The sequence below is a fragment of the Mesoplodon mirus genome (assembly GCF_964341445.2).
Source record: "Mesoplodon mirus genome assembly, chromosome: 8".
In the NCBI taxonomy this organism is placed as follows: domain Eukaryota; kingdom Metazoa; phylum Chordata; class Mammalia; order Artiodactyla; family Ziphiidae; genus Mesoplodon; species Mesoplodon mirus.
The window spans coordinates 44,677,151-44,693,188 of record NC_138984.1 but is presented as its reverse complement, the minus strand read 5'-3'; the positions used below and the strand labels follow the sequence as shown (position 1 = coordinate 44,693,188).

Genomic DNA, 16,038 nt, shown 5'->3' with positions numbered 1-16,038 from the left:
CTCTGCTGGCCCCTTCCCCCTCCCAGACCTCTTAATATCTGACTGACCCAGGCTCAGTCGCTGGTCCTCTCCTCTTCTCCGTCTAAACTCACTCCTTAGTCCCATGGCTTTAAGCATCATCTATAAATATGCATCACCACTTACTTTTGTAAAAAGAAACACAGGAAAGATATACCAGAAACTAACAAGATTACCTACATGGGTTGGGTGGGAAGGGATGAGGGGGAGTGACACTTCTCTGAGGACACCTTTGTGTAGTTTTGACTTTTGAGCCATATTAATATTGTACATACTAAAAAATAATGATAATAAAATCAACCAGGATGAGGAAAAACTCTGAAATGGAAACAAATAAAAACAAGTGTATTTCAAATGAATAATATAACCATGTTGAAGGGGGATGGGTAGGAATGAATTAACCCAAGTAACTTGAGCACAGTATTTAGACTGTGACCCCTCAAACTAAAGATAAAATGCACTGTAAACAAGTACTGAGCTCTTGTTACTAGGTTTTTCACAACAGTATGGCTTAGCAACTCTGAAATTACTCTAGGATTAGGCAAATAAATCAATATATTGATGAGAATGGGAACCAGGTTTCTCACAATCAGAGAAGAGAGTTATAGATATGGAAAGGAGAAACACTAGAGTGAACCCAGTGGTGTTGGAGAGACCAGAATTCATGGTTTTTGAAGACAGATAGACAGGAAGAAAGAAGAAAGAAAGGAAGGAAGAAACAGCCATGTGTATAGGAGTATGGGTGTGTATATACACATATGATCATGATATCCGGTAGTAATGAACACACCTGACACTGAATGCTCCTTGGAAAAATGTATGACTCCAGAGCTGCGTCTAAGAAATTACAGGATAAGCTTGGGAACATCTTGTTTGCCAGAAGGTAAAGAAGTGCTGAAATAATGACAGGCACAAGTTAAAGAACATAAGAGCTAGTTCGAAGGGGCTCCTACTGGCCAAATCTAGGACAGTTTGAACAACAAAACAAATAATAAAAGTAAGGAATTGTAGTCCAGCAAATGAATTGGCGATCCATGAAACAATATGGATATAAATAAATTGGGGAGGTAAAACTCTTCCTTACAGAAGAATGCCAATGAATGTAGAAGGAATAATGGAATTAGAAAATCACCATTTGATAAACATCGTGATGATAACTGATTCTGGCAAGCATCATCAACAGATAATAAAACCAGGGGGTAAAAGTTTGATGAGGAATAAAACATACACATAGTCTCAAATTATCCCCTCAAAATAATCATTCATTACAGAGGTGAAAATAGTTACTTTACAGTGGTGAAACTATAAACTGACAGATAACACCTTAACCAAGTGAGCAAAGTGGTGTATATTCTCAGTAACAGTACAAAGCAACATCCAGTGCCTCCTGATACGATGATGTCCTAGCTCTTACCTCAGATACCCTGCTGGGTAACTCACATCACTGAGATCTTACTCATGTGTCACCTTTTCAATGAGAATGACCCTGACCACTCCTTTTAACACTGCAACTTGCCTCCACCCGCCTCATTCCACTTATCTTACTCTACATTTTCTTTTTTTTATAACACTTACTAGTTTTATAATTTTCTTCTCTTTTACATTTATGGCTAACCCCACCCTACCCCCTACCCCCATTCCCAAGAGTGTAAACATCACAGGAGCGGGGATCTATTTTGTTCACTGACGGATCCTAAGAGCCTAGAAGAACTCCTGGCACTTAGTAGGTGCTTAATAAATATTCATTAAATGCTGAAGGAAGGAAAGTGCTAGGCTATTAAGAGTAACTACTGGAAAAAAAAAAAAAAAAAAGAGTAACTACTGGGCTTCCCTGGTGGCGCAGTGGTTGAGAGTCCGCCTGCCGATGCAGGGGACATGGGTTTGTGCCCTGGTCTGGGAGGATCCCATGTGCCGCGGGGTGGCTGGGCCCGTGAGCCATGGCCGCTGGGCCTGCACGTCCGGAGCCTGTGCTCCACAATGGGAGAGGCCACAGCGGTGAGAGGTCCGCGTACCGCAAAAAAAAAAAAAAAAAAAAAAAAAAAGAGTAACTACTATCTTGACCACACCTGGGATCAGACGTAACTTCAGAATTTCTATAGAGAAGGGTCTGAGATAGCAATTATTTTGGAAAGTAGGTGAGAGGGTATTGTCTTGAGCCATGTCCGAACAGCAAGCACACTGCACTCAGACAGTATATCCACTTGGAGTGGCTGGAGAGGGGCTGATGAAGAGTATGGAGGTTAACGTCCCCTCCCATAGCCCCCCCCAACCTGAACTACTGTGTGTAATCCCCCAGGCAGCTTTCATACTGATACACAGCTCTGTGTCATACAAAAGCTACTTCTACTCTTGAAACAGTACGTTTTAACTCCCTGTTCCTAAGACATAATTTGAAAGTAGGCTCTTACCTGCACAGTTGACCATATATACTTCCATTTCACTTGGGATTTTTGATTGTAGCAGTAACAGTCTGACTGAGATGTTTTAATTAAATCCATTTCCTTCAAAGCTTTACACCTTGGAACTGGGAAACAGAAAAAAGAATATATTTCCTAAATACGTAATTGTCCAGAATCTTATCTTCTTTCTTTTTTATTCACAGGGTTGATGACGGCTGTTTTTGTAGTCTATGGCCAGTAAATTCTTCTACGTGGTAATTATAGTCCTCAGTCTTTCCAATCTAGCAGGAGGCAGACAAAAAGATTACAGTCCAGTACCAATACCCTTATGACAGATGGAGGGACTGTAAAAGCACGGAGAATAGGCACTTTTTCAATCTTGAAGTCGAGGGCAAGGACTGAGGGAGGCTTCCCAAAAAGGAGGAAGCGTGAGTGGAGCACTGAAGCACAGTCAGAGGCAACGAGACAGAAGTCAGGGGGTGGGGGGACAAACGTGTACAGAACCACGGAGATGAGGGAAGGCATGGAAGGGCTTTGGCCATTCACGGGGATGGAGTGTAGGGAATACACAGGACATTTCAACACCTCCAGCTAGAGAGCTAGGTGGTTTCTGTTACACTGAGGAGTGTGGCCTTCCCGCAGAAAGCAGAGCATTGAAGGATTTTAGGTAAGTGTCCGAGTCTCGGCAAGACACTGTGGACATTCCAAAGGGTTTAACTGAGAAGAGTTCAGTGAAGATGTAGGCAGGGTTAAGGCATTAACAACAAGGAACCGTGAAGTTCCCAGGCACCAGCAAGGGCAGAGAGCCTTCCACATCCCTAGGCCTGAAATGGCAAAGTACTGGAGCCAAGAGGACAGCAGTCTAAGGGAATGCAAGCCCTGCCAGAGCTTTAGGGGGGGCTCTCTCCTGCCCTCTCGTCAGTGCCTCTCATCTGCCAAACCCAATCGGAAGCCAGAGGGCAAAGAAGCCCACAGAGGCCAGCTGCCAGGACCTGAGCAGGGGAGAGCACGGCACAGAATGGATCTGTGGGGACAGAGGACACAGTCGGGTCTTAGAAAGAGCGTTCTGTAGGCCACGCAAAACGTTAGAGGGGGAGAAGACGGAAAGCAGAAGAACTGTGGAGGCTCCCGAAGCAGTCTAAGCAAGAAACAAACTAAGTAGGCAGGAGAAAGCACAGATGTAAGAGCACCTGGGAAGTGGAATCAACAGACTCAGAGATTCAGAAATGACCTGATGGTTCTGGTGAGTGGGATAAGGAATACTAGAGAAGAAGCAAGAAAAGGGGAAGAGTTCAATTTTAGAAGGACTGAGTCTTGGTTGGTGGGGCTAGGTGAAGATGGATAGGTCTGGAGCACAGGAGAAGTCTGGCTGGAGACAGATGTAGTGCATACATATGTGTGTGTGTTCTGTGTAATACACAAAAAATATTTTATATCTAGTATGTAATATATAATACAATATAACACAGTGTAACAGAGAGAGAGAAGACAGGTGCTGCATTACAGATGGTAAATGTAGTAAATGCCACAAGAAAATTATTAAGTAATGGGGTTCATTTTTTTCTGAGGCTGCTGCTATATTTGAATTTAAAATGAAGTGAGATGAAAGTCACAGATGCTTCTGGACCCAGGATAGGGTATCACCACTACGTCTGTCAAATATGAAACAGCAACAGGGAATGTTTACGCACACATCGAGAAACGGGCCTTATGCCCCAACCCTCACTCCTCTAAGGAGAGTGTGACCACCTGTTTCTCCAGAAAAACCTGAAATGAAGCTAGAACAACCTGCTACACCAAAACTGGGGAAGGATCGGGTAATCAGTAATAACAAGTCGACAATTACATCCATTTAGGGATGAACACTAAGTAAGTCCAGATAGGTCCTGGTCCTGCCTAGAAACACCTTAGCATTAAGCTGGAGAAAAGTGAAGAAACAGATACTGTGAATGCCTATCACCTCTGAAAATACAACTGCATAAAAGTCAAGGTTCTCAGGTGGCTGCACAAAGCAGGGAAGTTACACGAGGATCCAGTACCCTCCGCTGTGATGCTGTGAAACCATTTAATCTTTACTCTTAACATTGTGATGCATATGTTTTTAAATATACCAAGAAATTTGCAGAGTTTGAGAGTCTGAGATGCAAATATAAGAATCCAGGTTAAGAGGCAGATCTCAAAAAGGCACGAGAAGGAAGCTCTAGAGGCTCTCTTTTAAATACAGGATACAAAAATTAAAAATGCATTCTTTCATGGTCTGTTTATACACGAGGGCAAAAAGGAGAATGCAGAATGGTGTTAACAACACACACAGCAACAGATGCTGAGGAGCCTTCTTGGGTGTATCTGAGACACAAACGACTCCTGGCCACGGGCTGCACAGGGGACAGGGCCCTCCCGGGACCCCAGGGGGCTGCAGCTGGCCGTATGAAAGACGCGTGTCCAAGGAGGCAGTGCGGACCCTGGAAGAGCCTGAGCGACTGCGATGATGACACACCATGCGCGTTAAAAGCCCTCAGCTAGTGACCACAGGGGCGGCTCCGGACTCGCCTGCTGGTATCCCATGTTCTGCCTTCCGCGCCCCCCTGTGGGCTCTCTAGGCAGGAACAGGGTGAAATCAGGCAGCTGGAGTTGAGAACCTTATGCTGGGAGTCCCCAGTGGAAGAGGGGATTCCTACCTATCGTCGGGAAGGGAGCACACTCTGGGGCTGGGGTCAGGTGAAGAGCGTGAGGTCTATGGTCTGCAGACCCCGGCGGCCCAGACCATCATGACAACGTTAACTGCAGCCCGTTCTTCCTTCAGGGTTACTCCTAACGCCATACGCATGCTCACTAGGGGCTTTTCTTGGGGTCTTTCCAGGGTCCCTCCGTGCATCCCTTCTCCTAGAGAGCATTCCACCACTTCAAGGGCTGAGTCAATTCCCCTAAGTACACGAACTACCCTCTTGTTAGTGGTCTGAGGAAAAACCCTTTGGAGCCTGAGCTTTGCAAACAAACGGTGCCTTCCAGTGAGGTGTTTTTTTTTTTTCATTTTGGTCCTAAGACTGTCTGCTAAATCATCTGATATCTGTAACTCTTCAGATAAGAGCAAGATGACGCAATTCGGGTAGAGTGCAATAGCTTGAATTCAGGAGTAAATGCTTCTGTGCTGTGCAGGCCGCAGTCTTCTTGCACTTGGGTTACTATAAGAGACTTCTAGCTGGTGTGCTTCCAGAATCGCCCCTACAATGCTCCCCTACAACCTATTCTCTAATCAGTACAGGGACCTTTTAGAAACATCAACCAGAGCACAGCATTTACCTGCTCAAAACCCTCCAATGACTTCTCATCACACCCGTAAGAAAACCCACCCTCCTCTCCTAGGACCTGGGCACCTCTGACCTTTCCTCCTGCTTAGCCTCTCCGGCCACACCAAGCGTCCCTGCCTCAACCTGTCCTACATGCTGTTTCCTCCACCTGCAACCGGCTTTCTCCAGATCTCGGCAGAGCTTGCTCCTTCAGATAGATAACGTATGTATTTGCTCAAAATTCACCTTCTCAGGAAGGCCTTCTCTGACCCCACTGTCTAAAATGGCACACTCCTACCCCTTTCACCCACTTTCTTCTTACTCTGCTTTATTCTCTTCATATTATATATGTATTTTTTAGTTTATATTCTCTTGCCATGAAGTTAGGGACATGGCATGTTCATTATTGTACCCGTAGCATTTAAATATTTGTCTTTCATGTGTGTGTTGTAATTCGAGGGGACTGGTAGGTTATTTGGGCATGCAGAGCCGACCCAGTGAAAGCTGGCCGATCTTTATAAGAGGCTGGCCAGTGCCAGCACCGTAAAAGGGGGTGCACTCTGCTCTTCCCCTTGAAGCAACCTAATGCTGGACACCTGTCCAGCCTGTGCCATTGCCATCCCACCCAGAGAACCTGCAGGCTACACCTCCGCCTTACCCTACCCCATCATCAATGTACCCTTAACTAGAGGGTGGAGAGCTGTAACCCTTAATATCCCTTGGGCTGAGAACCCTCTTCTTTCTCCTCACCAGGTAGAAAAGGGCAGAGGGAAGCAAGAGGTGGCGATCAGCGTGTTTTTGTTGTACTCTACATGGTACATCAGTGTACTCTGTGTAAACACCTCCCAGTTAGAAGAAAAGAACTTGCTCTGATTTCACCCTGGTCTTCAACCAGATTAAGGAAAGTACAGATAGGGGTACGTTGCCCTGATTCTTGATACTTATAGAAACACTACTAAAAGCATGTTGCAAACGGCATCTCCCCTGGAATTCTCCAGAGCGGCCTCTGGCTTTTGAGGTGAAACTGATGTTGAATTCACACAATACATGAGACATTATAGACAAGGTGTCAGCATTTCATGGTGCCCTCTGGCTGCCCTCATTGTTATCACCTGTCTCCTGAGGTGAATGCATCTCAATCCACCCACACAAGAATTCCTAATTATCTAAGGAACTAGAAACTCACAGCCACAAGAAACCACAACCCTAGCTCCAAGTGAGTTCATGTGAATCTTGTGAATCTTAAGCCATGGGCAGCTAGCATAAGACAGTGACTTGGACAATCAAGATTCTTACCACAGCTGGCCTACTGCCTTCCTAGAGGGAACCAGATCTTTTAATCATAGATTGTTTATAAACGTTGTCTTTCCTAGGCCCCTCCTCCCTTCAGTAATTTTCTAGAGACATTTCATTATTCAGTTTCTACTTCCTCTATCTCTGCCTGCGGGTAGGAAACAGAAATTATAGCCAGCTTGACTGCCTGGCTGAACTCTACCACCTGTTCCAGCCCTGACACAGAGGGCTGTGAAGCTGCTGGCAGGTCTGCAGGCGTCATTTATTCATGCAGTCTCAGTCTTTGCCGGTTCATTCAGCTAGGATTGGAACCTCCTGGTGTCAGATCTGGGCAAATCCAAATAAATCACAATATCAACAACATCCCCTCACAAGGCAATCCAGAAAACAAAAGGGAATTTCTAGGGATTCATAAAAATGTAATAATAATCATTCATTTGGTCAGACGAGAACAACCTTTGCCTAGGGAGAGCCACTGCTTCCCCCTGGAGCTGAAGTATGGCTCCTCCCCAGAGGGTGCTCCCATAACCTAGGTATTCACTTCCTCAAGCCTGATTCAGGTCAGGAGAGGGGTCTGCAAGGGTGGGCTATCCCAGCTCTACCTCGTTTCCCAAATACTTAGGAGTATAAGCAGGACCAACCCCGAATGCCACGCTTATTATGGCTACCCCAGCAAGGCCACGGACCGAGCACGGCCCTCCTTAACTACCTGCAGTCCTCGGCAGGCTCTCTTGAACCTTTCAATAAGCCTGACTCCTGGAGAACAGTGTATTTCTGGACAGTTGTGCCCAAACTGCTGTGACAAAGTGCAATTCTTTACATTACCAAAGGATGTGAGTTAGGGTTACCTTTACCAGTGAAATCCCTTAGTTCATTTAAAATACCATTCAATTTGAAAATATTCAATTAATCTAATGTTAGGACTACATATCGTATATAAAAAAAGAGACAACTGCACATCACTTGCTTTAACTGATAAATTAAATTTAAAATTACTCCTTTGTACTACTTTTGTCATTTATGTTTTCCTAAATGTATAAAGATATAATTAAGTTAAAGAGTTTAGTCATAAACTAAATTACCTTTTATTTTAAGGTAAAAATATTTAGTCAAAACTTCAGAAAAGGGCAGGCAGTACTTAAACCTACTTATAGAATATGCTAAAAATAAAAAGCACATACACTCTTCTAATCTAGCAGATCTTAAACAATCTCCAACATAAGAATATTTCAGCAATGTTCCTTCTGAAAATTTAACCTTACAGGGCCCTTATGGGAAAAAATATCTTCAGATGAAATTATAACTGAATAATAAAATCACTTATTAGACAGCCGCTTTCTCTATCTGGCCTATGTAACTGCTTTTCTTTGGGGATAAGGAAAGGGAGGGAGAATAGTTAAAACAAAAAGCAACAAACCTTAACTCCTGAGAGTTCAAAGGGAGGAAGGATTTTTCTTGGTATTATTTTGTAAATTCAAATTCAAAGTAATTAGCATGTAGTACCAAAGTTACAAAGGAACTTCTCTATTAACCCCAGCTGTTGTTCTTCTAACCTGGCTTGAATATGAATTTGATTTTCATTTCTCCAAGAATGTGCATAGAGAATGAAACTGCAACTACCACACGCTAATGCACATTCAGGCCTGATTTTAACTTCAAGTATTGATTTTCTTCTCCACAGATGAATTTGAAAGCTGTGGTTTCAAATGGCCTACAGCTATGGTTCATTCCTGAGATGAAGTTCACGCCCAGAATAAAGAAAAAAGAATGAAAAGCACTGAGGACAGTCTCAGAGACCTCTGGGACAACATTAAATGCACCAACATTCGAATTATAGGGGTCCCAGAAGAAGAAGAGAAAAAGAAAGGGACTGAGAAAATATTTGAAGAGATTATAGTTGAAAACTTCTCTAATATGGGAAAGGAAATAGTTAATCAAGTCCAGGAAGCACGCAGAGTCCCATATAGGATAAATCCAAGGAGAAACACGCCAAGGCACATATTAATCAAACTGTCAAAAATTAAATACAAAGAAAACATATTAAAAGCAGCAAGGGAAAAACAACAAATAACACACAAGGGAATCCCCATAAGGTTAACAGCTGATCTTTCAGCAGAAACTCTGCAAGCCAGAAGGGAGTGGCAGGACATATTTAAAGTGATGAAGAAGAACCTACAACCAAGATTACTCTACCCAGCAAGGATCTCATTCAGATTTCATGGAGAAATTAAAACCTTTACAGACAAACAAAAGCTGAGAGAGTTCAGCACAACAAAACCAACTTTACAACAAATGCTAAAGGAACTTCTCTAGGCAAGAAACACAAGAGAAGGAAAACACCTACAACAACAAACCCAAAACAATTAAGAAAATGGGAATAGGAACATACATATTGATAATTACCTTAAATGTAAATGCTCCCACCAAAAGACACAGACTGGCTGAATGGATACAAAAACAAGACCCATACAGATGCTGTCTACAGGAGACCCACTTCAAACCTAGGGACACATACAGACTGAAAGTGAGGGGATGGAAAAAGATATTCCATGCAAATGGAAACCAAAAGAAAGCTGGAGTAACAATTCTCATATCAGACAAAATAGACTTTAAAATAAAGACTACTAGAAGAGACAAAGAAGGACACTACATAATGATCAAGGGATCGATCCAAGAAGAAGATATAACAATTGTAAATATTTATGCACCCAACATAGGAGCACCTCAATACATAAGGCAAATACTAACAGACATAAAAGGGGAAATCAACAGTAACACACTCATAGTAGGGGATTTCAATACCCCACTTTCACCAATGGACAGATCATCCAGAATGAAAATAAATAAGGAGACACAAGCTTTAAATGATACATTAAACAAGATGGACTTAATTGATATTTATAGGACATGCCATCCAAAAACAACAGAATACACATTTTTCTCAAGTGCTCATGGAACATTCTCCAGGATAGATCATATCTTGGGTCACAAATCAAGCCTCGGTAAATTTAAGAAAATTGAAATTGTATCAAGTATCTTTTCCGACCACAATGCCATGAGACTAGATATCAATTATAGGAAAAGATCTGTAAAAAATACAAACACATGGAGGCTAAACAATACACTACTTAATAACGAAATGATCACTGAAGAAATCAAAGAGGAAATCAAAAAATACCTAGAAACAAATGACAATGGAGACACAACGACCCAAAACCTATGGGATTCAGCAAAAGCAGTTCTAAGAGGGAAGTTTATAGCAATACAATCCTACCTTAAGAAACAGGAAACATCTCGAATAAACAACCTAACCTTGCACCTAAAGCAATTAGAGAAAGAACAAAAAACCCCCAACGTTAGAAGAAGGAAAGAAATCATAAAGATCAGATCAGAAATAAATGAAAAAGAAATGAAGGAAACGATAGCAAAGATCAATAAAACTAAAAGCTGGTTCTTTGAGAAGATAAACAAAATTGATAAACCATTGGCCAGACTCATCAAGAAAAAAAGGGAGAAGACTCAAATCAATAGAATTAGAAATGAAAAAGGAGAAGTAACAACTGACACTGCAGAAATACAAAAGATCATGAGACATTACTACAAGCAACTCTATGCCAATAAAATGGACAACCTGGAAGAAATGGACAAATTCTTAGAAATGCACAACCTGCCAAGACTGAATCAGGAAGAAATAGAAAAGATGAACAGACCAATCACAAGCACTGAAATTGAAACTGTGATAAAAAATCTTCCAACAAACAAAAGCCCAGGACCAGATGGCTTCACAGGCAAATTCTATCAAACATATAGAGAAGAGCTAACACCTATCCTTCTCAAAATCTTCCAAAATATAGCAGAGGGAGGAACACTCCCAAACTCATTCTACGAGGCCACCATCACCCTGATACCAAAACCAGACAAGGATGTCACAAAGAAAGAAAACTACAGGCCAATATCACTGATGAACATAGATGCAAAAATCCTCAACAAAATACTAGCACACAGAATCCAACAGCACATTAAAAGGATCATACACCATGATCAAGTGGGGTTTATTCCAGGAATGCAAGGATTCTTCAATACATGCAAATCAATCAACGTGATACACCATATTAACAAATTGAAGGAGAAAAACCATATGATCATCTCAATATATGCAGAGAAAGCTTTCGACAAAATTCAACACCCATTTAGGATAAAAACCCTGCAGAAAGTAGGCATAGAGGGAACTTTCCTCAACATAATAAAGGCCATATATGACAAACCCACAGCCAACATCGTCCTCAATGGTGAAAAACTGAAAGCATTTCCACTAAGATCAGGAACAAGACAAGGTTGCCCACTCTCACCACTCTTATTCAACATAGTTTTGGAAGTTTTAGCCACAGCAATCAGAGAAGAAAAGGAAATAAAAGGACTCCAAATCGGAAAAGAAGAAGTAACACTGTCACTGTGTGCAGATGACATGATACTATACATAGAGAATCCTAAAGATGCTACCAGAAAACTACTAGAGCTAATCAATGAATTTGGTAAAGTAGCAGGATACAAAATTAATGCACAGAAATTTCTGGCACTCCTATACACTAATAATGAAAAATCTGAAAGTGAAATTAAGAAAACACTCCCATTTACCATTGCAACAAAAAGAATAAAATATCCAGGAATAAACCTACCTAAGGAGACAAAAGACCTGTATGCAGAAAATTATAAGACACTGATGAAAGAAATTAAAGATGATACACATAGATGGAGAGATATACCATGTTCTTGGATTGGGAGAATCAACACTGTGAAAATGACTCTACTACCCAAAGCAATCTACAGATTCAATGCAATCCCTATCAAACTACCACAGGCATTTTTCACAGAACTAGAACAAAAAATTTCACAATTTGTATGGAAACACAAAAGACCCCGAATAGCTAAAGCAATCTTGAGAACGAAAAACGGAGCTGGAGGAATCAGGCTCCCTGACTTCAGACTATACTACAAAGCTACATTAATCAAGACAGTATGGTACTGGCACAAAAACAGAAAGATAGATCAATGGAACAGGATAGAAAGCCCAGAGATAAACCCATGCACATATGGTCACCTTATCTTTGATAAAGGAGGCAGGAATGTACAGTGGAGAAAGGACAACCTCTTCAATAAGTGGTGCTGGGAAAACTGGACAGGTACATGTAAAAGAACACTCCCTAACACCATACACAAAAATAAGCTCAAAATGGATTAAAGACCTAAATGTAAGGCCAGAAACTATCAAACTCTTAGAGGAAAACATAGGCAGAACACTCTATGACATAAATCACAGCAAGATCCTTTTTGACCCACCTCCTAGAGAAATGGAAATAAAAACAAAAATAAACAAATGGGACCTAATGAAACTTCAAAGCTTTTGCACAGCAAAGGAAACCATAAACGAGACCAAAAGACAACCCTCAGTATGGGAGAAAATGTTTGCAAATGAAGCAACTGACAAAGGATTAATCACCAAAATTTACAAGCAGCTCATGCAGCTCAATATCAAAAAAACAAACAACCCAATCCAAAAATGGGCAGAAGACCTAAATAGACATTTCTCCAAAGAAGATATACAGATTGCCAACAAACACATGAAAGAATGATCAACATCATTAATCATTAGAGAAGTGCAAATCAAAACTACAATGAGGTATCATCTCACACCGGTCAGAATGGCCATCATCAAAAAATCTAGAAACAATAAATGCTGGATAGGGTGTGGAGAAAAGGGAACACTCTTGCACTGCTGGTGGGAATGTGAATTGGTACAGCCACTATGGAGGACAGTAGGGAGGTTCCTTAAAAAACTACAAATAGAACTACCATATGACCCAGCAATCCCACTACTGGGCATATGCCCTGAGAAAACCATAATTCAAAAAGAGTCATGTACCAAAATGTTCATAGCAGCCCTATTTACAATAGCCCGGAGATGGAAACAACCTAAGTGTCCATCATCGGATGAATGGGTAAAGAAGATGTGGCACATATATACAATGGAATATTACACAGCCGTAAAAAGAAACGAAATTGAGCTATTTGTAATGAGATGGATGGACCTAGAGTCTGTCATACAGAGTGAAGTAAGTCAGAAAGAGAAAGACAAATACCGTATGCTAACACATATATATGGAATCTAAGAAAAAAAAATGTCATGAAGAACCTAGGGATAAGACGGGAATAAAGACACAGACCTACTAGAGAATGGACTTGAGGATATGGGAAGGGGGAAGGGTAAGCTGTGACAAAGTGAGAGAGAGGCATGGACATATATACACTACCAAACGTAAGGTAGGTAGATAGTGGGAAGCAGCCGCATAGCACAGGGAGATCAGCTCGGTGCTTTGTGACCACATGGAGGGGTGGGATAGGGAGGGTGGGAGGGAGGGCGATGCAAGAGGGAAGAGAGATGGGAACATATGTATATGTATAACTGATTCACTTTGTTATAAAGCAGAAACTAACACACCATTGTAAAGCAATTATACTCCAATAAAGATGTAAAAAAAAAAAGTCTCAGGTGTGAAGCCCATCTGGAAGCACAAGTGTTGCTATAAGGCAACAGAAGTTGCCATTTCTCTTAGCTGTGGCCTAGAATTTTATCAACTCAGTGGGCATCCTGCATGTCTCAGGCAGAGCAGAAGCATTTATGTATGATTTGATTAACAAAATAAAAAGTTGACATTGTTAACACTAAATCTGGTAACATAAAAACCTGAAAAACAGTGGGTTCATTGAGGCAAATAAAAGGTAAGGAAATTATTGGAGAACATTCAGTAATAGAACATCTTCATCTTTACTGATGAGAAAACTATGGCCTATAAAGATTACGTGCCTGGACCAACGTAATTCTGCAAGTGGGTGGCTGAATGTAATGACCGAACTAGAGAAATCAAGGTTCTGGATGCTGGTCCAAGGCTACTTACTTATTTTCTGGCTGCTGCCATGCTCAGAAACCCTCATTCTTAGACAGATCTGTGATTTTCCCCTCCTACTACCAAGCCTTTGTTTCCTCTTCTGTAAAATGGGTGTATAAATGGTGCCTACCCCATACGGCTACTATGAGTATTAAATAAGATAATGCAGTTAAAGCACTTTTAACACTGCCTAGCACATAGTAAATGCTCAACAAATGCCCATTCAATGAAAACTGGTATAGAAGAGTCCCCCAGGGCGTACCTCACTGCAAGATACCGAGGAGTTGGTAGCTCCAGCTCAATCTGATAACTGCCTTTATCCTTAGACAAACAATCCTGATTTTATTGGAGGGGAGCAGCTATGCCCAGCTAAAAGCCCACACTTGGTTGCCTCCCTTGCAACCAAAGGGGGGCAATAAGATGAAGAGAAGTTAGTGGACAGTGATTCCAGGAAATCTTTTAAAAATAGTGAAAACAGTGAAAAAGAAACGTTAAGCTCATAGCAAATTAGTAGCAGTTGTGGAGTTAGAACTCTTGCCTTGCCCCACTCCAGACAGCCCATAACAACACTATGAACAGCTACCATATCTTGTTTCCTTTGTACCAGGGACACGTTAAACATCACAGTAATCTTGTGAAATATTATCCATGTTTTACATGTGACCAGTAGTAGCACGACTCACTCAAGGTCACAGAGCTAGTTAGGGCAGGGGAATTTCAGTCCAATTCTAAAGCCAAAGCTTTTACCTTCTCTAGTCTTGAGTCCAAAGTTTTAGCTAGATAAATAATATTTTCACCCTAAGTTGATGTATACAAATGCCCTGTGTTGAAAGTCGGGAGACTAGGATCATCTGTACAATGACTATCTGTGTGTCCTTGGACTAATCAAAACTTCTCTGGGCTTCGGTTGCTTCTGTAAAACGAGGGAACTGGGCCAGAATGAACTCTGCAGTTGCTTCTAATCCTAAAATTATAGTGTCCAAGTGCCAGCAGAGACCAGGGAAGCCCAAGCAGGCGGTAAGGGAGGCCGCGCCCGCGGAGGGAGCCTTAAGCCGGGCAGGGAAACAGCTCCCCGCGCCCCGCCGCCCGGGGAAGGAAGAGCTTGGTTCATCACCGGGGAGCCGGGCGAGACGGGGAGAGGGGGCGAGGAGCGGGGGGGTAGGGAGCGGGGGAGCCGAGGAGCGTGCGCGCGCCCGCCGCCCGTGCCCGCGGTTACCTGACAACGCCGCCTCGTTCTCCTCGCCGCGCACCGCGCCCGCCGGCAGCACGGCCAGCGGCGGCAGCCAGAGGAGCAGCCAGCACGTCCCCGGGGGCGGCCGCATCCCGCCAGGCGGTTAGCTCCGCGCGGCCCAGCGGCGGGACTAGCCCCGGGGAGCCCGCTCAGCCGAGAGTAGCGGAAATGGCGCAGGGCCCAGGAGGAGACCCAGGGGCCGGTGCGGCCTGCGCGCGGGAACCCGGAGGTCCCGCCCCCGGGGGAGGAAGAATCAGGCCGCCGCCGCCGCCCCGCTCGCGCCCTGTCCCGCCCCTCCCGCCTCCGGGGCCCTCCGGGCTCCGCCCCGTCTCACCCTGGAGGGTGTGGGGAGGAGGAGACCTTACGTCTGAGAATTGTGCCTAAAACTAACCTGACCCGTGACTGGGGGGCTTTAGGGCTCAGTTGTCAGAGCTTCTGAGCGTCATACCCCAGGAAGGCGAAGGCCCTTCAGCAACCCTCTTATTTAGAAATAAAAATCAGTTTATTTTTCCTTTTTGTTTGTAACAATAACAGATTGGCAATTTGGTTGCTTAAATAGCATTGACTTTTCACATTTCAGTATAAAGAGCATGTAAAACGTTCCCTCACCAATATATCCCTTAAAATTAACGTGTGTGTGTGTGTTTAAAAAGATGTAGAGAACAGGCTGGTGGTTGCCAGGGTGGGGGGAGGTGGGGTAACTGGGTGAAGGTGGTCAAAAGGTGCAAACTTCTGCTAGTTATACGATAAGTAAGTTCTGGGGATGTAATGGTGACTAAAGTTAACAACACTGTAACGAATATTTGAAAATTGCTAAGAGTTGATCTTAAAAGTTCCCGTCATTAAAAAAAAATGTGTAACTGTGA

At 42.9% G+C, this 16,038-nt stretch overlaps 1 protein-coding gene across 1 annotated transcript in view; it reads right to left on the bottom strand.

The window, feature by feature from the left end:
• NEMP2 (nuclear envelope integral membrane protein 2) overlaps nt 1-15,400 on the bottom strand; it is a 31,735-nt gene extending 16,335 nt beyond the window's left edge. Inside the window, exons 1-2 of the mRNA XM_082631122.1 lie at nt 15,158-15,400; nt 2,427-2,542 (exon numbers count right to left, since the gene is read on the bottom strand). Of these exons, the coding sequence (XP_082487248.1) occupies nt 2,427-2,542; nt 15,158-15,263 (222 nt within the window). The 5' untranslated portion in view covers nt 15,264-15,400. The remainder of the gene's footprint in view (nt 1-2,426; nt 2,543-15,157) is intronic.
• Between the last annotated feature and the right edge of the window lie 638 nt (nt 15,401-16,038).